Here is a 27196-nt window from a genome sequence, read left to right on the forward strand (position 1 = left end):
ATTTGCCCTCCCCCCTCTCGCGTGTCCCACTTCATCTTACCCCTTCCCAACCTTGTCACGCTATTCTTCATACGCTTATGTTTTTATTAAATCATGCTCCCCCTTGTCACAAACAGTCACAATTTAAGGAACGCCCCTCCCCCTCAAATCGTGACATCATTTGTGGACGTTCCTATTCAGTTAACTGGATTTTGATTTACTAAGAAGGCTATAACATGATGCAACTTTAAAGAGCGTGAATATAAAACAATCTTAAATACCGCGTTTGTCTTTTTGTTTCAAAATATATTCTGCGTGATGTGTAATAAAATAATTTTAATGTAAATATTTCAAAACACTGTTTAGCATTTCCCAATGTGAATTATAGAGATGTGGGAAATTTCGGAGAGTTTGTAACAATTTGAAATAATTGAGTTGTGCTTGCTCGTTGGTGCAGCGAAATGGAAAGTTGCAGCGGCTATAATCCCTTTCTAATGTCTTTGCGTTTGAATGATTTTCCGTTAAAATATTCAGCCAACATCAAGTGCAGGTTTTACAGGGTTCCTGAAAGTTAATGTGAATTTGCTGTTTGTATTTAGTAGTAAAATTAATTTGATACTTGCAAGTTTTTTTATTATGTACTAAGTATTTAAAGCGACACAATTGCTGCAGTAATAAATTATAGAAAAATCATTAAGCCGACAAGTTTTTTAAACAACACTTTAAACAATAATAAAGTGTGGTTAAAATTATTGAATGTAACCTTTTTTCTTTACTTACATTTATTTACTTTTAACAGCTACTTTTTGTGCATGTATTCAAATTAATTACAATTCATAAGAAACAATATATCGCTCATTTGGAAGAAGAGTATCACAATACGAAAAAGTGAAATTTTACTGGAGAAGCGTTTGAAGTTTAACTCTTCAGGCAATTTGCATTAAGATAAGTTCGCTGCGTTCTCCCGTGGTTAACATTAGAACAAAAAATATGTTGTTATTTTCCATAGAAGATAACGTCATTTTAAAGCCTTTAAACAAAAAAAAAATGAAAAATTTCATATTGTGGCAGTCTTTTTGCAAACCAGCGATATATAGTAATAATATAACAGGATCAACAGAAAAATAGACAAGTAAATGCTCTCTTTAGATGTACGTTTATACCATTTAAAATAGTTTAAATAAAACCTCATCAAAATCAACGACCGTTAATTATTTAATTTAAATCTTGATGTTCTAAAATCTATTTATTTTGAATTGTTCTAAAATGTTTACTTAATAATGGGGGGGGGGGGGTGATAAAGGTACAATAGGACACTTTCCCACTCTACCCTGTCCCACTGTACCTCTAAATCAGAATCAAGAATCAAAAGCTGCACAAAATATATTAATAAAATATAGAACATAACAGGCATGCAGTTAAGAAAGTTTCATCTTTAAAGAGATGAATTGATATTGATTATTGAATAATAATTTATACCTCAAATTAAAAAAAGTAAAACTTAGCTAAAATACAGCAAAGCTATAGCAAGAGTAAAAGTGCTACAGTTTCCCTGCAAGATGAAATGTTGCAGTGGCTACGGGTTCAAGAGTCTGCCATACAGGTCAACTAAAACATGGCGCCTGTTTTAAATTTTAAGTATTTGAATAATAGGACAAATTCCATTTGTCCCAATGTGCACTCTCCCCCCTATATGGTAATTTAAAATCTAAATGTTAATCCCGTGGCCCCTTCTTACATACATACAAAATTTTACTCCTGACCCCAAATCTTTCTCACGATATTATTTTGTAAAAGTGTTTCACATTCCGCTGTTGTGGCATTTCGCCCCAATCAGTAAGCGCTTTTTTTTTTTCTTTTTACCAGCCAATGGTGCTCTTCACCCGATTAAGCTAACAGAAAGGGTAGGTACGGAAGCAATCAATGGTTGAAATGATATAAAATAAAAACTTACGCTAAAATTTCAATGAAAACATGAATTGACGTGATTTTCCACCGTAAATGGAAGGAATATTTGAATCTTACAAATTGAGTGTTCTGTTAATTTGAAGAACATAAACACAGCATACTCGGTTCGAGTTGTTTCAGCAGAAAGATATTTTGTGATAGAAATATTTTTTGAAGCACATTGTCTAATTTATAACAGACCTAAACAACTGCGTTATTACGTTACTTCAGTGTAAATACAGCTGTAATTACTACAGCTGAGCAAAAAAGAATATAAGGTTGCTCACGCTTTATTGAATTATTAGTGATTTGTTTTCTTTAAAAGAACAACCTTACATGATTATAATAACATTCTTTTAATAGTCGACTTTTTTCCGTTTGGAAAGTGCTTGTAGGGGGGAAAAAAAGCTTCTTTTAATTTTTCTTTTGTCGTACCTTCGGGTACTTTTATTTGTTTCAATTCTTAGCAATGTTTCTCAAGCAGTGTTTAGATGGGGGAAAATATTCACATACTGCAAAGGATATTAAGGAAAATTTTAGAATCGGAAATAATATTGAGACTTTCTTATACTTCCACGCCGTTTTGCTATCGGTATCTATGTGTTATGCTATGCATAAAATGAATTTGAAGTGAATAACAATTAGTACAAAACGTACATGAGAAAACGAAAGTGTTATGAAAATGCCAGAGTGCTGCTGTTTGATAACTAGCAAAAGATTGAGTTCTAGGAAAGATAAATATTCTAAATGCATAAAATTTTAAATAATGTTAGTTATAGACCTCATTTTCATTTCATTTCAATTGGATCATCCAAATTTCTTAGTTGTTTGCGTAATTTCAAATGCAAATTTAAAATATTTAGATAAAATAGTTTCATACTTAGTGAACAGTATTTTCAGTAAACATCATTTTAGTGCACAATTCAATTTGTTAAGTTGATTAATGGTGAATTTAATGACTCTAATTAAGTGCTGAAATAACTTAATTTCTAGTCAATTTATAAATAAATATTTAAAAAGAAAATGGTATTTTTTTACACTACTGTTGTTCGTCAATATTAATTAGTTGATTAAGCACTTAATTATAGGGATAAAAGCAATTTGTTTTAAAATATTGTTTAACTTCACGAAAAACGTTCGCTTTCAGTGCAACATTAAATAGCTCATTTTCCCGTTTCAAATCAATGTTGGTAATTTTCAAAATATATACTTAGAGTGAGCTACATTGCTAGAAATTCGGTTATTATTTTTGAAGTCGAAATTTGCTTTTTAATTTCATTGGAGTTTTACATAATTGCTAACCATACCTGTAATAGCTAACACAATCGCAGTAGTTTTGTTAAAGTTTTCCTTGCAAAATACATTTATTCAAATTTTACTTCACAGTTTTCTGTATTTTAAAGCTTTAGTCAAAGCCTTGAGGAACTATTACATGCATATTTCATGTTAGATTTAACGACGGTTTGCAACCAGTTATAAAATACGTATGGCTCTTTTATACTGAACATTAAATATTCAAATACCTATTTCATCCCAAGTTTTGACAAAAAGAAAAAGATAATAATATTAATGACGGTTTCAAAAGGTCAATCTAAGAACAATTTTATGACATTTCAATTTATATGTTGACGGTCAGGAACTAATTCAAAAACAAATAAAACGGCATACACATTGCTACGAAGGAAGGAAGAGTGAGGTAACTGTCACAAAAATAAATATTTATTAAGCAACTCAGTCACTCTCTCGTCAATCTAGTCGGCGAATTAAAATGAGTTTTCTTTTTATTGATAATGACCTCTTTCCTTTTCTAGTATTAAGAATTACATTAACATTCCAATAAGATAGATGTAATATTTGAAATAAAAACATCAGTATTAAAGCCAACTTCATAAATAATACGTTAATATTTTGTAAATTGAAGCAATCTGTTTAAACTTTGTTAAAATTACAACGGCTATACTATTATACAAATGAACAGGAGAAAAAACAATATTTCTTTTCCTTTTTTTAAAAAGTTCTTATAAAGATTGAGAACCACATAGTTGCATATTTACAGTTGGGATTCAAAAGTTCACCGCTTTCACTTATTTACTTACCTTTAATCTGATCCATTTTTTGAGTTACCTAATGGTGTTTTAGTTAAATTAGTTCAGTTTATTATTACAGTATTTTCACGCTGCCAATGCGGCACTACTTTAAACTATTTAGATTGAGAGTTTCACTTTGGCGGTATATTGCATTGTTTTTTTTTGTGCCAAATTAGCGTTGATTTAGTGACTGATGTCAGAGGTTTATCATAGGTTACGTTCGACGAGCTCAACCAGTCGACCGGTGACTAACCGGTGGCTAACCGCAGCGTTTTTGAGAGCTACAGGTTAACTGGTTGCTACCGATGTCGTTCTATGAGCCTTACCGGTTGATCTACCGGTTAATCGCAACTTAAGCTGGTTGATTGGTTGGTGGAACCACGTAACATTTTTGACCAATTATAAGTATTTTTCACCTGCATGTTATTCGTCTGCGCCATGTCTGCACAAGTAACTGGTGATCAACCGAAAGCGTTCGATGAAGCATTGGTTCGTGGATAACCGGTTAGTAACCGCTGACGTCATTGTCGTCTCGTGATCGACCAACCGGTCGCGCTCATCAAACGTAAGCATAGTCGAATTTGCAAATTTTTGACGGGACCGTCGGTCCCAGCCAATGCTTCCTTTGATATTCCTTTTCTCCCCCCCCCCACCCCCGTTTTTCCAAATAAATATTCATTCTCATCTAATTAAATCAAGTGTACTAGAGGTGACATACACGATCTTTAGGCTAAAGAAAGGCTTTTAAGAGTTAATTTGGAATTCCGTAGCTCTATGGTAGAATCTCTGGTGTAAATCTTTAATGTGTGTAGGGATCAAAGGCGCTTTGTACGCAGTCCTCTATGTATGTGAAACTGCTCAGCTTCTGTACAAATAGGAGTTAGTTCGAATATTTTATCGCGGTTAATCTGATAAATGTTTTAGCGTTAGTAAAGTAATACCATCGAAAATAAATCCACAACAACTTGGGTAACGGCACCAGTAACAGACATGCTTAAGACATCGCTCTCAGGTTAACTCAATTTTCCGAGCTTTTTAATGTATTTAGACTTCCTATTCCTATTCAGAGTCACAACTGACAACAACTGTATTTATGTCGAGGACTGCATACTAAGTGCCTTGCCTCCATTATTTTATATACCGATAGATGGCAGCACCATCACCGGATCGAACAGGTAATGAGAATTTAGAACTAGTGCAGGAGCTAATAGCTACCTAGTACTAGCACCCACAGAGGTATCGTTTCACTTGGAGGACATTGAGACCACGAGCATATTTAACGTCGCCCAGTCCCCTTTAATGACGACGGTGGATCTTCGATCATCGAGGTTCGAACCCAGGACCCTCCGGTCCCGAATCCGACACTCTACCGATCGGGCTACCACGGCCCCGTATTTAGACTTTTAAAGCTTTTTTTCTCCCGTGAGACACATCTCATCTTACGTTTGGCTGCTTCTGGATCCTCTGAGTTAGTTAGTTCTATTTTTATTTGCTCAATTTCGAAAAAAGTTCACCCCCCCCCCCAGTAATAGACACCAACGATTCTGATAATACTCAGTAACAGATAGGATGAGGAAAGGATGAGTATGAGTAATGGACAGAATTCCCCTTCAAAATGTGCAAAGTTCTTTATTTTTAGATCTAAAATCTTATTAAATTCAAATGAACATGAAACACCGGCAGATCACGTGGTAACTGTTCATAACCTTCCACCACTGCCTTGTAAATACCAACTGGCTCATAAAATTCACTCTGATAACTCTAGATGGTTGCGCCGTATTCATGGGTCGCAGCAACATCAGTTTTTCCCGCCTAAAGTTCTTATTATTCAAATCCAAACTTACGACTGTCTGTTACTGGTGCCGTTACCCTAGTAAAATTTAGCTTTATTCCGATTAGTGCTCTTTTACGTGAAATGATACATATTGTACAGAATATGATTTGCATTATAGTGGAATGAAGCATAATTTGATTCTTTGCTAGCAATTTTTGAAGTTAATTTTTTTAATTCCTCATGTGCATCTATCTACACGAACTAAAACATCCTCCAACTCATGATATAAGAGTAATGGAAATTATCGGCCTAGTTGAAACTTCGTTTCGTTTACGTATTGGTTTTCAAGTAATCAGTACTATGTGGTCAATTATTTGTATCACAGAATACTTTCGGCAACAACAGATGGTATATTTTCTCATCAATTGATAAAATTTAAAAAAAAAAAATCATTTATGTTGAATAAATCATCGCATGTGTTTATCAGTCAAAATGGCTCATGAATCCCCCCCTCCCCACCTTAAAAGATAATTCTGATTGCGTTCTTAGAAATTACGAGTTTCCCGTCAGCTTTGAATTCAGGGGAAATTTGATTACTCAATTCATGAATGTTACATTCTCCTCAAAATAATTCTGTTCAATTCTGTAGTTAATAACCAAAGTTTAAAATTAAGAATAAAATGTAACAGTATAATTTGAGGAGTTTACTTTCAAAACGGATTATATTCACGTTTAAAAAAAAAAAAAAAAAAAAAAAAAAAAAAAAAAAAAACTTTTTTTTTTTTTTTCGTTTTCAGAATCTCTAATATAATCCCTATCGACCCATGAATTTCTTTCTGCTCGAAGTGTTTTATATCCACTGTTAAAAAGAGTGTAAACATTGGTTTTACCACCTAAACGCAGTATATCCATCCCCTTATTTCTCGCCAGGTCTATTACAGCAAAGTCAAATTTATCTCTTATTTGCCGGTATCCATTCATTCACTTTCATATCAAAAGGACACATATCCAAATTTGAATTTGCCACTTCTAATTCAAAAGTAGTTCACGAATAAAATAGCGGAGCGTGGCACTGGCTGAGCATTTCCAATCAAGCATGATACCCGTCCGTATTAAGAAATCGCGGGACCTTGCGCCTTGTGCAAGTCTGTTATCAGTTAGGCAACTACTAATTAATATTACTAAATTGATATTAAATAATTGATATTACTATGAAATTATGATTAAATAACGATTAAATTGTGATAAATTGAAAAACTGTGATTAATTGTGATAAAAATAATGATTTATTAATACCTATATATACAACGTTGTTATTTGAATCGACTTCGGTGGTTTCATTGTTCATACTTAATTGGATCGAAGGTCCTTTTTTTTATTGAAATGTTCAATGAAAAGAAAAAAGTAAGGAGGAAGGAATAAAGTAGAGAAAAAAATATTAAAAAATGTTGAATATTTTGTTTCAATTTAAAAGTTTATTTTTGAAGAAAATGCATGATTTTGTTTTTTTTTGCAAAAGTTATGGCATCCACCGTTTTAGACCAAAAAGGAATATATCCAATATAAAATTGACAATTTAGGTCTGATAAAATTGAGGAAAAATTCCTAGACATATATGCCAATAGTCGCTTGTTATTCTAACAAAACGTAGTGAAAAATTTGAAATTCTAACAGTTAGTGTTTGTGCGTAAAATGTTTTTTTCGTTTTGCCAAAAAAATATAAAACTGGATATAATCCGTTTTGAAAGTAAACTTCTCATTTCTTAGGAAAAGAAAGCAAACCTCAGTGTAACTACGATTAAAAACTTATCTAATGAACATCTCATGACGCTTTAATTAAATTGTTAATAATTGTAATTGAGAATTGAAAAATGGTGTTTTTTGTGAGAATAACTCATAACATTTTCAAACACAAACCAATTCTACCGTTGGAAAATAAAGCGCAGTATCTGTAAATTTTTCATTTTTTCCCCTTGCATTTTTGCCATCTATTGTACTTTCGCTTTTGTGTAAAAACTTGCTTATTCGATTTTCGCCGAAAATAAAGCACCAAAAAAAGAAAAAGAAAAAAAAACGTCAAATATTCCAACATATCCCTTTTGTTAGTACGGAATCCAAAACGCGTTTCTTCAAAAATCTCAAAAACTCATTTCTGCTGATACTACGCTTTACCTTCCCACCGCAGCATTCTATTTTTAAAGGAGACAAAAGTAGTTTTAACACTTAATCGTCTGTGTTTGGAGGAATTCATTAAAAAAATTATCAGAGCCTTTAATAGAAGAAAGAATTTTTACATGACAAATGTAATTCTATAGCACCCATGTGCGCACATCTGGATGAGTCAATAAATAAGTGACTAACATATTTGTCTTGCAAATTTTCAGTGGGGTTGACAAAATAAAGAACCCTTATCATTATCGGATTATATCTCCTATTTGGACGAGTTTCTCGCAACTTTCTTGCATTTCGACCGCAAGTTTATCAGTGCAAGAAAAAGCAAACTGTTAGTCAGATAAGCTCTACATGCATTTCACGCTCACCGGAATTTAAACAGATAACGCATATATAATCGCATTTCCTCCAACCAAACATATTTTAAATCTCTAGATTTTAAAATATTATATTTTCCGGAAGTGGAAATATGCATTAATGCAGAAGATACGACGCAAATTGTTCTTGAATATTTATGCTTCGTTTTAGATTACTCGTGTGCTAGTTTGCAGAAAAATAAGGATTTGGAATTTGTAAAGCGTCAAACTTCAAACTAATTGAATAGTTACTTATGAGGTTACTTGCGTTTCTTTAATTACCAAAATTGATTACATAGTGTCAGTTGGGAGTTAGGGTAAAAGAAAACAAGAGGTAAAGAGAAACAAACTTCGTATTATCCACATTAGCGCTAATTTTTGAAAGTAAATTGTTGGTGAGTGAAGACTAGGGGACATATAGAGGACATTCCGTGAGTTCCGCGTGTTTCTAAACAGTTGTATAGGGGTCATTCCATACGAAATGAGCAAAATTCACAAAAAAGTGGTGGCCGCATGGTAACAGATTTTTATGAAATTTGGTATACAGGTTCCTTTTATGCCTGTATAAAAATATCTAAAATATTTTTGCTTAATATTTTTTATTTGAATAGTTACCTGCGATTGAATATTTGTCAAATTGAACAGCATTCTCATTAATGCTAAATGTTGCATTTTTGAAGGCTTGTATCTTATTAACTATTTAATGAAAACATAAAAGTTATATGTTGTTGCAATCTATGGAGTAGAGTAATTAATCTGATATCAGTAAAATTTTCAAAGTTATTATAGTTAACTTTTAACCGAGTTTCAAAAACTGAAAATATTTCAGTTTTCTCATAATTAAGCATTTTATTTTTCAATCTCAATCTTTAAGGAATGCATTAGCTTTGCTGAAATTAATACCCAATAACGTGCTTAGTATCATAAAAAAACTACCTTACTTTTGAAGTTGTATTTTAACTCCTTTGTCTTCAAAATCAGTTTTAAACTTAGTGACATTTTGTAAAATGATGATTTTCCCCTTCACATACACACAAAAATTAAAATGAGGGAAAATTCAGACAACTTTAAAATTTTGCAAGAATATAGAGCTGTGTTTCTACTATTTGCTTGAAGAAACTCGAAATTGGTTTTCAATTTCCAAACTTAAAATAAAATTCAGAAAAATAGCATTTTCTTTGTGTTTTATGGGTCATCCATACAGATTTGACGAATGCATGCGCTCGACCATTTTAAATTTTTTTTTTGAAATTCATATCCCTTAAAGCTGCATATGAAAGATGTTTAAAACCACTTTTATTTTTTCTCTCAACTGGACTTTTGATTTTTTAGAGGTCATCAAAAGGGATTTTCGTAGTCAAAATAGGGACTTTTTTGCATTTTGGCCAAAATCTATTAGAATTACAGTTATGATAGTTAATTTAAAGCTTTGATGTTAAAGTGCATAAGTTGATAGCCTTACATGCTGAGTTACGTAGCTGTAAGTTTATAATTAAAAAAATGGCAACAGATTGAAGTTCAAGGTCAAATGTAAAAATTTTACTCATTTCAAAGGGGGATAACTCGCGTAGGGGACGGAAACACAAAATGAAATACGGCAAAAACTAATTACTGGAACCATGCTAAAAAGAATATGTAACTATTGCTGTGTGTTTGTGTACCCTTTATAGATTACAGCCCCTCAAAAATCGGAAAAATGACAAACATGACATTTTTAGACCCCTGTAAACCAAAAGGGGATGAAATGTATTTCGTCAAATATCTTATTCATGGATGAAACAAATTTCCTCAAACTCATAGCCCAATTTCAAATGCTATTGTGAATTAGACAAGATGGTCCCATATCTTTAAACTTAGTATGTTCTCTTAAGAGCTATTTTTTTTTCCTATATCACGAATGGAGAGGAAAATTCAACACAATAATTAAGGAAACATTTCAGCAAGTACTTCATAAACATGCTTTTGAGAAAATGAAACACGAAAGAAATGGTTAGTTTTGCTAAACTTACAATAAAAAGAAGTAACTAATGAAATTTTGCATTTGTTCAAGTTACTCTAGCAACAAAAATACGCTGATACCAATGATTAAAATTTAGTAGCATCTAAAAGATACTTCAATGTGTTACGTAAAAAAAATTGAGTAAATTTAGACCATTCCCTCATTTTCAAAAAAACATCTAAAATAGAGGAAAAAATGAAATTTTCGGAAATTTTTGATTTTTTAAAGTACGATTTCGTCATCAAGAAATTAATAAACAATTACGAAATTTGAGCAGATAGTTAGTTATAGATAGTTTTTCAATCTGAATCATTTTTACTATTATTTTTTCATTAAAAGAGCTGGAAGAGTGAATTGAAATCTGAAGTAAATTGGCAATATTTCAATCTTTGTTAATATCTCAGATTTAAAAAAAGATCCTAATAAATTTTACTTTGCTATTTCCCAATAGAGATTTGTTTATAGAATATGAAGATATTTATTTTTCAAGTGTACGTTTATAACTTATGGAGTTATTGAGTCACAAACTGTCCGCCATGAACTCTGAAAATTTAGGCTTAGCGTAAGCATCAACTTCTAATTTCAATAACAAAGCAACAAACCGTTTTTAAACTTCCATACTTTGCATTCCCTCACAGATATGCATGGCTTACCTAAATAAAAATTTTCATTGAAATCTGTGACATGTCAGCCACAGCTGATTTGCTCATTTCCCATGGAATGACCCATAGGCTTCATCATTGTTTAAAAATGACACTGAAAACGTTGTTTTTTAAAGTTTAGCCATCTTAAATTTTCCTCTCCGGATGATCTACAAATGCGAAGTAATTAGGTTCAACTAGTTTTACTTGTCATGTGGAAGGCTACTAAGAACGTCTAGTCAGTGGCGTCAATAGGGGGGGGGGGGGAACGACCTGCCCCAGGTGTCACCCGTCTTGGGAGGGGGGGGTGGAAGGACACCCAAAGTGGAATTGTAAGTTTTTGAAAAGTATGAAGCTAAAGTACATTTTTAAGACCACAAATCTGAAAATTTTCCACTTTTATTTGTTTTTTGTACATCAGCCCACTTATCGTTTCGATGTAACACGTGTCAATGAATGAAATGAATTTCATGTTTACATATTTTTTTTTCTTTTGCGTTTGTAGGGGGGTGGGGGTGACATCCCAAATTACCGCCCCGTGTGTCACCCATGCTAGGTACGCCACCTGCTATTTTTGATGTACAATTTAGATGCTTCCATTTACTCCATAAATCTTGTACTCTGGGGTAAATGGAAACAGCTAAGTTTTTCATTTTTCCGATTTTTTTCGCAAAACTAAATGATGATGTAAATTACACCTTTGTGTGCAATTCAGCACATAATTAAAATTTTTGTAAAATTTTTATTTTGTAAAATTTTTTATGACGTCAGATTACGTTTGGATGATTGATCGGGTCGCATCGGGACAATTGATCGGGTTGCTTAAACTGTGGCCTGCGGGTTACAGTTTAAGTATTGTTGGAGAAAAACTTCTTGAGCTTCTAAGCTGATTGTGAATAGTATTGCGGTTATCTACCTACATCAACTAAGTGAGGAAATAATTGAGATGTTTCCCTTTACCCCATAGGCACTTGCGTAAAAAGAAACACGCTGGGATAAAAGGAAACATGATTGCATTTGCTAACAAACGTTCATTTAATCATTTTTTTTACCCTGTTACTCTAAAAGAATCTTATAGTCTTGGACACAATGCACAGAATTTTATCTCTCAATTGATCTAGAAGAAATGGAAGTATCTCGAGTTGAAACTATGAAACTTTGTCTCTTATTACCCCAACTGACCCTACAGTATAAATATCAAGTTACGGTATAGGGCTGTTTGTCAAATTGCTAAGTAAATTTTAAGCAGCGGTAATTACGAGGAAAGAAAATACTGAACCAGGCTACTGTGTGTGCTTCGGTGTAAAAATATTCCTCTTTTAAAATACCTGTTAACAAGCTCCATTTTTGTTAAAATATAGGGTAGGTGAGGGTAAAGCCCCGCGTTTTTTAGTTTTTATAACACCATGGCCGAAAAAGGACAGATTTTCCCATTTTTTCAAATTAGAGTCATTGCATGCGTTGTTATCTATAATCCATCTAAATTCTAGCTACGTCTGATTAGTAATAAGTGAGAAAATTATAATTTAGCGGAAAAACAAAATTGCGGGGTTTTGCCCCACAAAATGGGGTAAACCCCGCAATGCGGATCTTTACCCCACTCAAAATATATCTGAATAAAAGGGTGACTTCTTGACAAAAGCACTTGAAAAATCTCCTTGAATCATTGGTTTATTGTTAATCAGCAGTACCAAACTTAAATATCTGATAAGTTTAATCTTTTTTTTTTTTTTTTTAACTGTCACAAAAATAATATTTTCTTCTCCACTAAAGGAGAATTAGTTACGAGTTAGTTAGAGTAAAAATGACAGCAGCATTATAAAAAATAATTTAATTGCCAGATGCTATAATTTAATTGAATATCTAGTACCCATTGCTTTAAAAGTACATTCAGTTGAGTTTTCTAAAAATGTTATTGCGTCGTGGGGATAGAACCGTATCCTGTTGAGGTTACGAAAATTTATTAATAACGTCTTCATTTCCAATGACTCTTCCTGTGTCTCAGTACAATTGCAGGCTTCTAGATGTTTCTATGTACGAAAGACCCTCTACATAACCTCCTCCTTCTTGTCATATTGAAGTTATCTTGGCCACATTGTGCAGGGATTAGCTTCGAGTTATTCTCTACAGTATCACTCTAAATGATATGGAAATCTGTTTCTTCTTTAAAGTCCCAAGCTTTTGTTCCATTTTCAGAGATGTCTTCAATCGATCTTTTTGAACCTAACTTTAATGTCTACCACACAGAACGAACCGATGCCTGCAGTTAAGTTACGTGCTTTCATTAAGCTCGATGTTTTTCAAGGTTCTGAATTGTTTTCTTTTGAAGGTACTAGAACAGAAAATTAAACGTACGTGAATGTTCAAAAAAAAAAAAAGAAATTGTCATATTTATGAAAGCACATCTGAATTGAAATGAATGTAAGATTTTACCTAACAAATCTTATTCAAATTAAATCGTCATGAGTAAATGTGCACCAACAATTATTTTTTTTATATTGCATAATCTGTACAAAACACATGCTAAATAGAAACATTAATAACATTTCAAAAAAGAGCCACTTTTGAGTCGAGTGGAGAGAATCCTTGACCTTTTGGAGATGCGGGGTTTTACCCCAAAACAACTGCGGGGATTTTCCCCATTTTGTCACTTTCTGGAAAACGCGCCATGTTGCTTTTAAGCAGATATTGGAATAACTGTTTTTCACGCGAAGGTGAAGCTTTAATGTAACAATATTAACATGTAGTTCATTGATTCTTCTTTTCAAATTCTACATGTTACATTGTTCAAATAACATATTAGAAAAGTTAGATATAAATAGGACAAAATATACTTATCCCCATTTCTCTTCTCTGGAATGGCTGGTCAGGACAAAATTTCATTGATCAATAGGTTTCCATAGAACAAAAACAAACCACCTAGAGGTAAATTTCTTACTCCAAGGTGATCAAGTTAAAATGTCGGTGCGGGTTTTTACCCCTCGCGGGGCTTTACCCTCACCTACCCTACTCAACTATGTAGTTTCTGAAAAAGTAAGGAATGTAACTGTGCTCAACACGTGTCTGAATAAAGAGAACCATGTAACGCAAAAATGGAACACTAAGATTAAAAAAATAAAAACTTCTTAAGACTATATAGCATAGAATGAATTAAATTTCAGTTACTTTAAAAAAAAGAGCAAAACAGATAAAAGGGTTATCTTTATACTGCACCGGTCATTAATGGAAATGTAGTGGAGATATGATTAATTCCCAAAAGGCACTTTGCCTCAAGGAATCTGAATGCCAATAGCGATTTCCTCTACATTGTAATTCTTAAAGTGTCTGAAATGGGAATGCTTCCGCAAACATGAAGATTAGTTTGCGTTAAAACAAGCATTAATGCTTTTAAACTTTCACTTCTGGTCTTTCAATTATCTTTCTCATTCAACCTTTTAGGACCAACAGCGATAAACATTCTTTATTTATAAAACTGTTAAATAGCGTCGTAAGTAAGATGTATTTTAAGTTTTGTATTATTGTTTTCGGTTGATTTTGTTCAAATTGATGGGATATATTTCTCAACTGTTAGAGATGCAAATCTGCAACTATTTTCCAAAATTTGGTCAATGTATTATTCAATTTATTGTGTATTTTTTAAACTATTATTATTATTAGTAGTAGTATTTAGTTTATATTCGTGCATTCCGCGAAAAAACAGACATTTTCCTGGTGCGTGATAGACCTATCTTTAGTTTCAAAACGTGTATTAATCAAAATTTTTTTACCTTATTAGTCACACTCGTATGTAGGGTTTCTTAAGCATGTTCCCTAGGGAGTAGGGAGTCATACAATAATTATAAGGGAGCACCGCTGTAGGCAACATATACATTTTAAGACACACACAAAAAAGAATGAAATTCGAACCAGATCAAATCAATGTCAGCCAATAAGAATCTGCAAACCGTCATCGCTATGGCATTTGGATTTAAGAGCACACACTAAGGCCGAGAATTATTATTAATTGTAGTAAACTTATCGGTGATCATAATACATTATAATAACACATAAGTATACTTTGCTGCATAAAAACAATTTTATAAAAAAGTTGGTATTGTTTTTCCAACTCATTAATAAATAATAGCGTAAGGATAGCATTTTTGAAATTGGATTGTGGCAAAAATTGGCGAGGGGGAGGGGGGTAGAGCAATTCCTCCATGAAAATGGGGGGCACAGGTACGGAAATTTTTTTAAGCTCTGATTTGAGGTATTTTGTTATCTCATGTTAGTACTTTTAACGAAGCACTGTATTTACTTACTACGAAGAAAATAAATTATAAGGTTTTAGTTTATAAGAAGTTGTCACATTTCATGCAAATCAGAGACTTGCTGACAAGTTATGTTTTATCAATAAATTACGAAATGAATTACAGGAATGATTATGGAAATGAATTACGGCATTTGATATTTTTAGACGCGTTTGTTAAAATGTTCTTATATGTATTTTTTTCTTTTTTCGAGAAACATATTGGCGAATGATACCATTGACATTTAATGAGTATTTTATAATAGCTGAAAGTATTTTTTGAAAAATTACTGTAAACATTTGTGTATTTTAAATCATAAAACTAGAGGCTTGTTAATTTTTGTTTGATTTCGTTTTTATTATTCTAAAGGGTTTCATTACCCTTTAGAATATCAAAGAGTTTTAAGCTCACCATATCTCTATGGACTAACTTCATAACCTTAATCACTTATTTTCAAAACATTTTTTAAAGATATTCTGTACTGCAAAAGTTTAGATTTGGTACTGCTTCTTTTGTCTCTCTTTGTGTGTGTTATGCATCTTTATATATGTTACGGTGAGAGATCGAAATTGGAGAATGTCGATTGACTTTCAGCGGCAAGTTTCGATCGCTCGCCGATATGTCTGACATGTGAATGTTGATATTCACCAGATAATGTCGACATTGAACTGTACGGATATTTCAACTGTTGTGGAAAAATAAATAGCACTGGGAATTAGTGTTTATTTAGATATTTTTTAAAATGTGACTGTCTAAAAAACCGTTCACTTTATTTATAATCAATGTGTTTCCAAAACAGTTTTAAATTTATACTTTAAGGTATTTGCTTTATAAGTGTCTAAAAAATAAAAAAACATACTTCGCGCTAAGAGCATGTTTCCGCTATGTTTTAGATAAATGTTTTTCCCTCTTGTATTTAAATCCAACTTTTGTGTAAATGTTCTCCTTTTATAATGAAAATCTTATGTAGAATTAGTTAAAGAATTACTTTTATAAGTTTAATGAAACGAAAATGTAGAAATATTGCTAATTTATTTTGAAGGAAAAAAATGTTTACTAATTATCACAGGTCAATAGGATTTTGTTACATGAAATTTATTTGCTAATTCTGTTATCTGCAGGTGACCCCTTAAAAAGAAATAATAATTATTTTTGCTTTGGTCAAGTTCAGTGTGTTTTTTTTTATATATATATATATATATATATATAAATTTCTTGTGACTATCGTTGTTTTATTTCATGTCAACTACATTTTTAGTGCTGATGCTTGCTTTTTTAGTTGATTATTGCAATTGAATAAGTTACTCATTGAATGCTTCTTAGTTCCTTATTTTTCGGCTTTTCATTATGGCATTTCATAATACGTATGGACAGCATTTAAATGACACGGACCGTTTAGGCTTCATTCATAGAAAATTGATTTTTAAGATTTTGACATCAACAACAAAAATTTCGCCCGTGCTTATTTTAGAGTCATTTTGTTTTTTTTCAATTGGGGGTAAAACAAAGATTATATATGTTATATACTATGCATCATATCACTAAAATTTAAAAGATATTTTGATGCTACGAAAATCTTATCATTTGGAACATCATCATCATCATACACAGGGGCCCTAAGATCAAGGGAAAACCCTCTAAATATCGCGACCCCCCAAAAGGAAGAACCCCCTAAAAATGAGAAAAATACCCCTCAAAACACCCCCCCCCCTAAAAATTTCAATGGCGCTGTCTGCGCCATGACTCCCCCCTTGGTGGGCACTAGGGTGGTTCAAAAATACATGTAAAAAAAGTTTCTCCTTGATACCAGGACACCACTCAATAATTTTAGACTTATGGGCAACAATATACTGGAAGAATTTTAGCTTCCTATTTCAACTGAAAGAGAGTGCTCAACCCCTTCCCCCAAACTTCATCAGTATAGGGGAGGGGGTTAAAAAATACATTGAAATGAAAAAATAACGCTACATATTATAATATACACGAGTATTATGCATATACATTGGAATTAAATTGTTATTTACAAAAAAACAGCTGGGGAAATTAAATATTTCTAAATTTGTGACATTTTTTCATGCTACGGCTAATGTCAAATTGAGACTGTCATTGAGCACCGTCTTAAAATTTAAGTAAGAAGCTAAAACTTTTACAGCATAATACTATCAGTAAGTCTAAAAAAATAGAAGATGTCCTGGATTCTAGCTTGAAAAAAAAATTTTTTTTAACCACCCTAGCGGGCACCCCTGTCATATGTCTTAGCACGCTATAGCAATCTAGAGAACCGACCTCTCCTGCCATGTCCACGTTCAACTGGTCAAGTTCGATGGACCTTTATGGATCGTTATGGGACTTACAGCTTGTACAACTCTCTATAAAATGTGCATAGGACTTTCTGAAAGCTTTTAGCTCCGGATCTCAAAAACATGAACGGAATGCTATAACGACCAGTGATCACAGAACAATGAAGCGAGAGGCATGAGTTCTACTACAATGCCGCTGAGCCAACCACTCTTCGGATTATTAGTTTTGCTTAACGGATACAAAATAGTCATGATCAGTAAAAAAAATGAGCTAATCAATCAAACCTCCCCTCCAAGGCCCGATTAAAATATCGAAGGGCCCTAGGCCAAATCCTTTTTTGGGGCCCCTGTATTCAAACTTTATAACTTTAACGGTTGGCTGAACCAATTTTAACCATAGACTAAAGTCATTTCAGCCGTTTGGGGGCCCCTAAATATCGGGGGACCTAGGCCACAGCCTAGTACGCCTATTCTGTAATCAGGCCCTGCTCCCCTGTGCTCAAAAACGGACACCTCAAAGTAAAGATTTTTCAATGCCAAAAGCTCTTTTAACTGAATCATAAACTTCGGAAAATTTTCAAAGTTCTTGTTTTGTGAAAACTATAAGCCTCTCCACTGAGAAAGTTGTTTGCAGTTTTCATTTAAAAAATATTTTCAATTCGAGTGCTTAGTGAAACGGTATGTTTATAATTTTTTATACTGAGCTCGACTGTGTGCAATAAGAATATACAATTTTTGTACTTACCGATATTGATGCACAAAGCAGCCACTGTTACCATCTTTATTACTATAAATCATTATTTGTGTAGGGTTACTTGCTAATCATTAAGATATTTCAGTGAATTCTTATTTTCTGTTATACGATATGAGAATTCAAAGAGTATCGGTTGAATACTGCATTAACAACCGTTTCATTAACGGCTGTCATTCAATAAAAGGTCGGGTCGTAGAAATCCTGATTCCCCAAATAGGTGAGCAATAGTTTTCAAACCTACCAGCACTTTATTTGAATGGGTGTATGAAATATTGTCACCTAAAGGTAAGAAAATAGACAACAAACGTATGAAAATTAAGTTGGTGTGCATGTCAAGGATCGGTAAGTATAACAGTAAGTAATTCTATGTTTGAATAAAAAACATAAGTTTAAAAGTTTAAAAGTTTAAAAGTTTAAGTTAAAAAGTTTTCGACTGCTTTTTTACAATTCTATGTTTATTTGAGATTGTGTACATCTTTAAATGAATTTATTTTCCTTGATAGCAAAGAGCTTTTTTTTGTTTTGGAGAGAGAGAGAGAATGAATGTAGACTAAAACTATCAACGAATGTCTTGACTGCAACCTTTCACTGAATTACTTTTCTGTATGACAATTGCTTGTGTATATTAAGCATGAAAACTTTATCGCTCGTTGACTAAAACTGGCTTTTGATAAAAAAGTTTTTTCGTTAATCGTTGTTTAAAATTTCTTTTTTTTCACATAAGCTTAAACAAAGATTTCATTTTATCGAGTCACTGAAATGGCGAAAGACTGAGGTGACCGTGTTCAGCACGGGAATCGAAACCGCGTCTGATGCGTGGAACGCTAACACTGAGCCATTGGGCTTCATTATATCAATTTGAATCGTTATTATTATCAAATGCAATACGTATGTATGAATTTCATTTCTTATTTATATTCCACTCACGGTTCTTCAGTTATATTAAACAATCAAATATCAAGTGCTAAACAGTATTTAACTTCTAAGTTGTTTTTACTATAGCACAGTCCATCGATTTTATTTGCACATGAGTCTAATTTGGTCCATTAAATTTTAAAGACACCAAAAGTTATGAATAAAAATATGTACTTATAAAGAATTGTAAAACTTTTTTCAAAAAATTTATACATTTATTTTTTACGTATTGCCAATTGGGTTAGATGCTTTCTCCAATTTTTATTCTTCCCAGATGTATATGTTTTATTTTTTAAAAAATGCCTTTCAGAATTTTGTTGCAGTTATTTTACTCTTTTTCTTTAATATAACTGAATATTTTCCGTTTGCTCATATTTTGTTTCCGTAGAAATCGTATGTTTAAATGGAAAAGTAAAGTGAAAAAAAAACAAAAAAAAAAAGACTATATCGTCGCCTCAGAGCAACAGCAAGACTTCTAATCTCAGTAATAACACTAAGATATCCTACTGTTGCTCTGAGGCGACGATGTATATATAAATATATAGAGATATATAGATATATATAAACCAGTGTACAGTATCACTACGGCAGTTTGTATTGACTGCTTAAAGAACAATCAATTATACGCCTTGGTGTGGGTTCGCTATTATCTAAACAGTTATTGGATGTTCCGAACATTTTAAAAGTTGCCCTGTGAAGCTAAAGCTCTTTGCTTTCCAAACTAATTTTACGGTTAAAGTAAAAACTGTGTTTGAAGCTAAATATCTTTTTTAAGTCACTACCATTAAAAATAAATTACCATTTAGGATTTTGCCGCACTCTAATTAAGATTAAATTAAAGGCACTTGCATTTTTTATCTGACTTTATAGCAAACTTACATCTTTCTGAGAAACTCTTTTGGTGGGTCTTTAAATTCCTGCTGTGAATCAAACAGATAATTCTTAAAATGATTACATTAATGATAATAGAAAAGAGCCGCTAACATAAAAGAAACTAATGAAAATATCACACTTCTTCTAAAAAGACTATTATATGAATATTTGGAACGATCATGATGATTTGAAAATCGCTATTTCAATTTTACAGTTGATTTTTCAAAATACTACTATTTGATTAGTGTATGGAATAGTAAAAAAGGAGAATTTAATATTAAGCTGAAGTAACTAGAAGGACCGTTAAAATACTCCTACCATCAGCATGAAGAGTGTTTTCACTTGGCATCTTTAGATTTTAATGTCCTATTTAATTTAATTATGTACTTATCTATAATACATGGACCTTTCTATTTGTCTTGCAACTTTAATGTCTTTTTGAAATAGGTTCGTGGGTGAATCTGTTTTCAAATTCCTGATCCATTACCACATGCCTCTATAATGAAGCGGGTAGCAATTATTGGAGCTGGATCGGCAGGTCTTGCCGCAGCAAAAGCATGCAGAGAAGAAGGTATTGATTTTGTTGTCTTCGAACGATCTGGAAGAGTGGCTGGACTATGGAATTACAGAGAGGAAGATGTTGATGGGCAAGCGTCTGTCATGAAAACGACGGTCATCAACTCCAGTAAAGAAATGAGTGCCTTCAGCGATTTTCCACCTCCGAAGGAATTTCCTAACTACATGCACAACAGAATGATGTGCAAGTACTTTCATATGTATGCGGAAAAGTTTGATTTGTTGGATAATATTCGTTACTACCAAGAGGTAAGATGCATTGCTTAATCTTCATACAACAGTAAAAGTAAACATTAATGCTGGTTTCACACCGATTGAAATAACGACGGAATCTTTGCTACAGACTTTCTGCTCAGGTTATTGGTTGCACAGAAGTTAAGTAACAAGCTCTTTCATTGCCAATGGCTTAGTGATTGGTTGTTTTTTGATCCAGCATTTGAAAGCTATTTTCACTCTGAGGGCCGTAAGTTGTTGTTTGAGCTGTAAAAGGAAATCTGTCGTTGTTGGCGTAAAGCCATAGCAGCAAGGGCAACAATAACAACGCATTTTGCAGATGCTGTTAGTTGTGTGAATTTCATATGAATTTTTGAATTTTTACGATAAACTACGCCATTAAAAATATAAATTAATTTTTTTTAGAGAGACAATAAATCAACAAGATTTTGCAACTTTTAGGTTTAAGTTTTTTCTCAAGTATTAAAAAAAATCATTCAGTAATATTGACAACTACTAACCTTTTATTTTCAATCTGCTTAATTACTTGATTAAGATGAAATGGCTCTGTTTAAATAATCTCCATTCCATTTAAAGGGTTATCAAAATTATTTTTCTGTAAAAAAATAAATAAATAAATAAATCATCCATTACACAGATTAAGCCATTTATTTCTTAATAAAAATATTTTAAAGATAAAAAAATTCTATCTAGGTTAAAAGCACCAGTAAATGGCCGTTTAAGAGCTCAATTGCTGATTTTAGAAGAACTATAATTTTCAAATGTCTGTAAAACCTTCGACCGCACGTTTCAGACACTATTCTTCTTAATTGCTTGAAATAATAACATATTTATTTTGAAACTCTAGTTATAATTAATATGAGCAAATGCGTCAGTAATCGGCCTTCTCAAAATCCAGTGCTCGACCTTATTGACCCAGATGCTCGGCTGTTTCATTTTCATTGATCTTATGGGATAAAACAGTCTGAATTTTATTAAAATTTAATAAGAATTTAAAACACATAATTATGCTTTCAAAATTAGTTATTTCAGTATTTCCAAAATAGTTCTAAATTCTTGATATGTTCGTAACTTTTATCTTATTAAAGAAGAAAAACGAAGAAACAGTAACCTGGCTGGAGGCAGTAATAAGAAATTAGCGTCAATATTTAAAACATCCAGTCAAATGGAATATCCGCCTCTTGAATATTTGGTAAAACATACAACTTTAGCATAATGGGTGATAGAAACAATAAGCACAGATTTTCCACTCATTGAAATAATTTAAACTAACGTAAATGGAGATGTAATACCCCTTCATTAATTATTAGTAGAATGTTCACAATTTTTTAAACGTGGACCGTAGAACCATTAGTAGCGTAATTTAAGAAGAATTGTTATAAACCAGCATTATTAGCTTTGATACTAAAAAGACCATAGTATAAGAACTTAATTGACGACTCGGCTGACTGATTTTATGAAACCTGTTTCAGAAACTACTAAGTTATAATCAACATCAGAAGCTACAAAAAAGTCGAACTAAATCCTTTTGAGAATAAGATAAGGCTCTAAATTTAATTTGTCTTTGTAGCAAAATAATGCTGGAAATGAAATTTTCTACTTTTTTCCACCTTACCATAGGCGGCTATTGGAAATATAAAATATTTCAATGTCCAATTATCGGCTCTAATCTTTAAATACAAGTTAGTCCAAAAAAAAAAACGTATAATTTTTTCATTAAATCATTAGATTATATACTCGTATATCTCACTAAAATCAAAGCCTTACAAATCTACAGTAGAACGAATAGCAGGAAAGAAAAACAAGCTATGCTCAATCTGTTAGCACAAATGAGTAGTTACATTTTATTTCCAGAACTTTAAAATTTGGATTTTAATTTTTATATGTTTAAATATAAGGAATAATTACGTATCATAATATGAAGTTTCAACTTTCTAAAATGTTTTCTTATATTTAAAAACAATGAATTGCGCGTGTTACGTGCGTGACCGAACGGGAAAGCCCACAACACGCACAAATCATTAAGTAAAAAAAAAAAATCTTTTTAGAAAGTTGATACTTCATTTTATGACATATAATGGCTCCTTAAATTTGATTTTTTTACAATGAAAATTCAAAGCTCAAAATTCCAGAAATGAAGTGCAAATATGCTGACAAAAATTCAGGAAACTTTTATGGTAAATATTACTGTAAAAGAGAGTGTTTACAGTACAGAAAAAAATTACAGTAAGTTTGTACCGAAATTGCAGACCCAATTGATACACCACGTGACTTACACTACGAAGCAAATAACACCTTTCTTTCCGTACTGGTTGTGTCCCAACAGGTATGGTGGTCAACAAAGCCGTCTGCAAAAAAAAAAAAAAAAAAAAAAAAGTCCCGAGTTCGAACCTGCTGCTTGTGTGTTGTGTTTTTTAACTCTCGTTTATTCCCTCGTAAAATTTTACCGTAAAATTTCAGGATTTTTTTAACGTGTATACACGCAAAAATGTCACACCCGCGTAAAAAGATTGAACATTACTTGAAAAATAAGCTGAGTGGCACACTAGAATGACGAGCACACTGCTTAAATTGACTCATTTCTAGTTTATGAAAAGGTATCCTTAATCTACTGCTCTTTGTTCATGATAGTGTCAGGAAAGTGAAAGTTGGAAATGCGTCATAGTTGATTTTAAATTGTACATGCTATTTCTAAGATGTTTTATGTCATTGTGGCCATATTCTGGAAGATGACCGGGGTTCACTATTACTTTGAGCTGGCATTTGTTTCCTACAGAAAATAATTAAACTACTAAATTTACACAAGAAATTCCCAACGCATTTTTTCTGCACTTGAACAGACTGTGTCCAGTGTCGACATGAGCTACACAGAATCTAACTGTTTTCGTTTTATTTTCCTGGACTTGTATATTCTATTTTTAAACTTAATTTGCACGATTATTTTACTTATGTATGCCTTGGAAATAATCATTTGCACACAACTAAAACAGTACTTAAAGAAATTCACAAAATATATTTTTCATAAAACTGAAGTAAAGTTTATCGGTTATACTCCACGGCGTGCAAAACACGAACGACCCGTTTTTTGACTGCCAACTATGTCCCCATTTGAGCAGTGGGTCCCCATTTAATCCAATTTGCAGAATTTTGTAAAAAATGGTGCCTGTTTTGACAGGACTGTGATAATTTGATATTTTATCTTGAAGAAGTGTATCAAAAGTTCGAATTCTACTTGGTGTACAGACAATAAGAAATGTGCACAAGCATTGCACTGACAGTGCCAGCCATGATCAATAAAAACCGTCAATCATGTCAACGATCGAATTCTACTTGGTGTACAAACGATAAGAAATGTGTCCAAATATTGCACAGACAGTGCCAGCCATGATCAATGAAAAACCGTATGCCTCCATTTAAGCCGCTGCACCCATTTTAAATAAATCTCCCCTATATTTGCATGCCACTTCTGTGAAATAACCAGACATTTCATGCAATATCTAAAAATTAATTTTTTGTCTGAAAATGAAAGGAAGTTTCTTCTTCTCGCTGTCAAAGCAGAGCAACTTCAAGCCATATTACGGATATTATATTACTGCATTCTCATTCGTAATTGTCTTCAAATACACTCGCTTCGTATACAGATACAGTCGTGCTAAGTATATGAAAAGTTCACGAAATCTACATCGTAATGGGAGCAATCGCTAAACGGTGAGAGTAATAAGTTTGTAAAAGAAGAAAACAATACGAAACAAACATGATTCTTGTTTTGAAAAAGTTCTTAAAGAAAAAGGAAAGAATCAATGTGTGTCTATGCTATTAAAACCTGCGCGCGTCGGTGTCTGTGTATGTGTGTCTGTAACCCTATCTCCTCCGAACTGTCGATGTCTACCAAGTCAATACTGGTACCGTCGGATACTGAATATCCAGGGAAAGGGTTTTCGCCCAGTTTCACACTTCTAAACCTTAAAACGCCAGAGATATTAATTGATAAAAAATACCATTAAAATCATCAATTGGAGGGTAGGCGAGCGAAGTGAGCAGGGGGCGAAGTCACCGATTACAAGTACTAATCTTAGTGAAACAGAACATACCAAACAAGGTGGAGCTTCAGTTTAATACCGTGTATTGTCCGTTTTCGAAGAGAAGGCACTTGACTCCTCCTTCGTCACGTGGTATCCGATGATTCTATTTCGCTGTTTTCGGCAGAAGGTATATTCGGATCATAGCATTTTGTAGTAAAAGCAGTAGTTTTTAAAATGTAAATATAACTAAAATGACTACAGACAAGTGATGCAAAGGACACTAAGACATTTTTGCACATTAAAATGCATGCCCAAGTTGAGGCTGTATGGTTGTCTGATTTGGAAGCGCGAGGTTGCCTACCGATCACCCCCGCGTAAAATGAAACTCTGCTTTCGAGGAGGCGGGGCGAAGTGCCTTCTCCTGAAAAACGGACAATATTCACTGTTCAATGCCACTGCCTCGAGTAACTACGCAAGTTGCGCTGCGATTTTTCGTGCTTTCGGGAATTTGTGCCGTCAATATGCTCAAAATAACACGAAAGCAGTTTTCTGTTAAAAGAACGAAGTTATGGGTAGCAGAGAGTTTAAAATGCTTCCAGTCATGTTTAATTAAGCACAACGGTACTTTTGCATCTGATATTATATTATATATCATACACGTGTATATCAAAATTTATGTCTTATTTTATAGTTAGTATATTTCTAATAGATTGCATTTTTATAGGTCATAAAAGTAGTTCAAGCTCCAGACTACGATGCCACGGGTAGATTAGTTGTTACTGCACAAAATACAAACGATAAAAGTACCACTGTAGAAACCTTTGATGGCGTAATGGTGTGCACGGGACATCATGGATACCCACATGTACCAAAATTCAAGGGACAAGAAGACTTCAAAGGGAAAATTGTGCACACACATTCCATACGTGTGCCTGATGCATTCAAGGATCAAAAAGTCCTTATAATTGGAGTGGGAAATTCCGGACTAGATGCCTCTGTGGATATTAGCAATGTTGCAAAACAGGTAAGTATTATATGTTATGGTTAAGTTCGCAAATTGTTAAAATCATATTTAAAATAAAATTATTTGGGTACGATAATTCAATTTAAAGAGAGGTATAAATAAAATCAGTTTAAGAAAGTCAGCACAATAAAAAATACCTCGTCCGTCTTTGAATTAGTTTTCTTTCTGCATTTATTTAAGCTTTAGTTTTTTCTTTTCCTCCTTTATACGAATAGGTTTTTTTTTATTGTAAGTCACATTTTTGACGAAATCAAATATTATTAAATTTTCAAATGCTCCGAAATATTTTCACATCGTAGTCAACCTTCGAATCGAAAATTATGACAGAAGTGTTGTTGAACTAAAGAAATTAGGTATCATGTAATTCTGAAGCATATCGAAAACGAATCCCATAGTGCTTAAAAATGGAGTTACATTATTGGAGTTATCAGTAACAATAATCACGATTGTTACAGCAGTTAACTGCTAAAATTCATGAAAATAAAACCAGTGTTGAACGGCACGAATTGTTAAGTACGAGTATATTGCAAGTATGTAATATTACTACGCAAAATATACGAAACAGTAAACTCCCGATTATCCGCGGGGGGATTACCCACGACCTTTCACACTTAAATTAAAATAATAATGATAATAATAATAATAATGGCGACAATTAACTGAATGTTGATAAATGAACCCCATTTTTACGTAACAAGTGAAAAATATATTCTTAGACATTCCTATTTATTTCTTCCCCTTCCCTTGCAATGATATCAAGTATTCCAAAGTCACCGAAACCGTATTTTTAGATCCCCACCAATAACTGATTGTTAAATCTACACAACTAGTTGAAACTTTTAGTTATGCACTACTTACTACTTTACATGAACAATACTTATTGAATTTTTAGATCTACGCCACTTACGAGCGTAAACGAGTAATAAGACCAGTTTTGTTGGAAGAAAATCCGATCTCCTATACGTTTTTGGTGTGACCTAGCTTGATGTGTTTGCACTATTTGCTCGCGCATGTGTGTAATTCTTTTGCAATAATGAAGAATCCTTTTTTAGTTTTTGCATACGTTTTTCACATACACTGTTATCGTTAATTTTAAAAGTATGTAAGTGTTATTAACTTTTAAAAGCAATTGCATAAACTTGAAATGTTTTTTACCTATTTTGCGGCTTATCCGCGGTTGCTGTGCCCTCCTATTCCATGGTTAATCGGGAGTTGACTGTACATGTATTTCACAAGACCTTATTATTCAACGCAAAA

General features: G+C 32.8%; 1 protein-coding gene across 2 annotated transcripts in view; it reads left to right on the plus strand.

Moving 5' to 3' along the window:
* Window positions 1-27196, plus strand: part of LOC129218475 (flavin-containing monooxygenase 5-like) — a 65592-nt gene that overhangs the window by 33802 nt on the left and 4594 nt on the right. For both annotated transcript variants that reach the window (XM_054852756.1, XM_054852757.1), the window contains exons 2-3: window positions 20531-20908; window positions 25640-25939. In XM_054852756.1, the coding sequence (XP_054708731.1) occupies window positions 20585-20908; window positions 25640-25939 (624 nt within the window). In that variant the 5' untranslated portion in view covers window positions 20531-20584. The remainder of the gene's footprint in view (window positions 1-20530; window positions 20909-25639; window positions 25940-27196) is intronic.

Source organism: Uloborus diversus, chromosome 3 (genome assembly GCF_026930045.1).
Source record: "Uloborus diversus isolate 005 chromosome 3, Udiv.v.3.1, whole genome shotgun sequence".
In the NCBI taxonomy this organism is placed as follows: Eukaryota; Metazoa; Arthropoda; class Arachnida; order Araneae; family Uloboridae; genus Uloborus; species Uloborus diversus.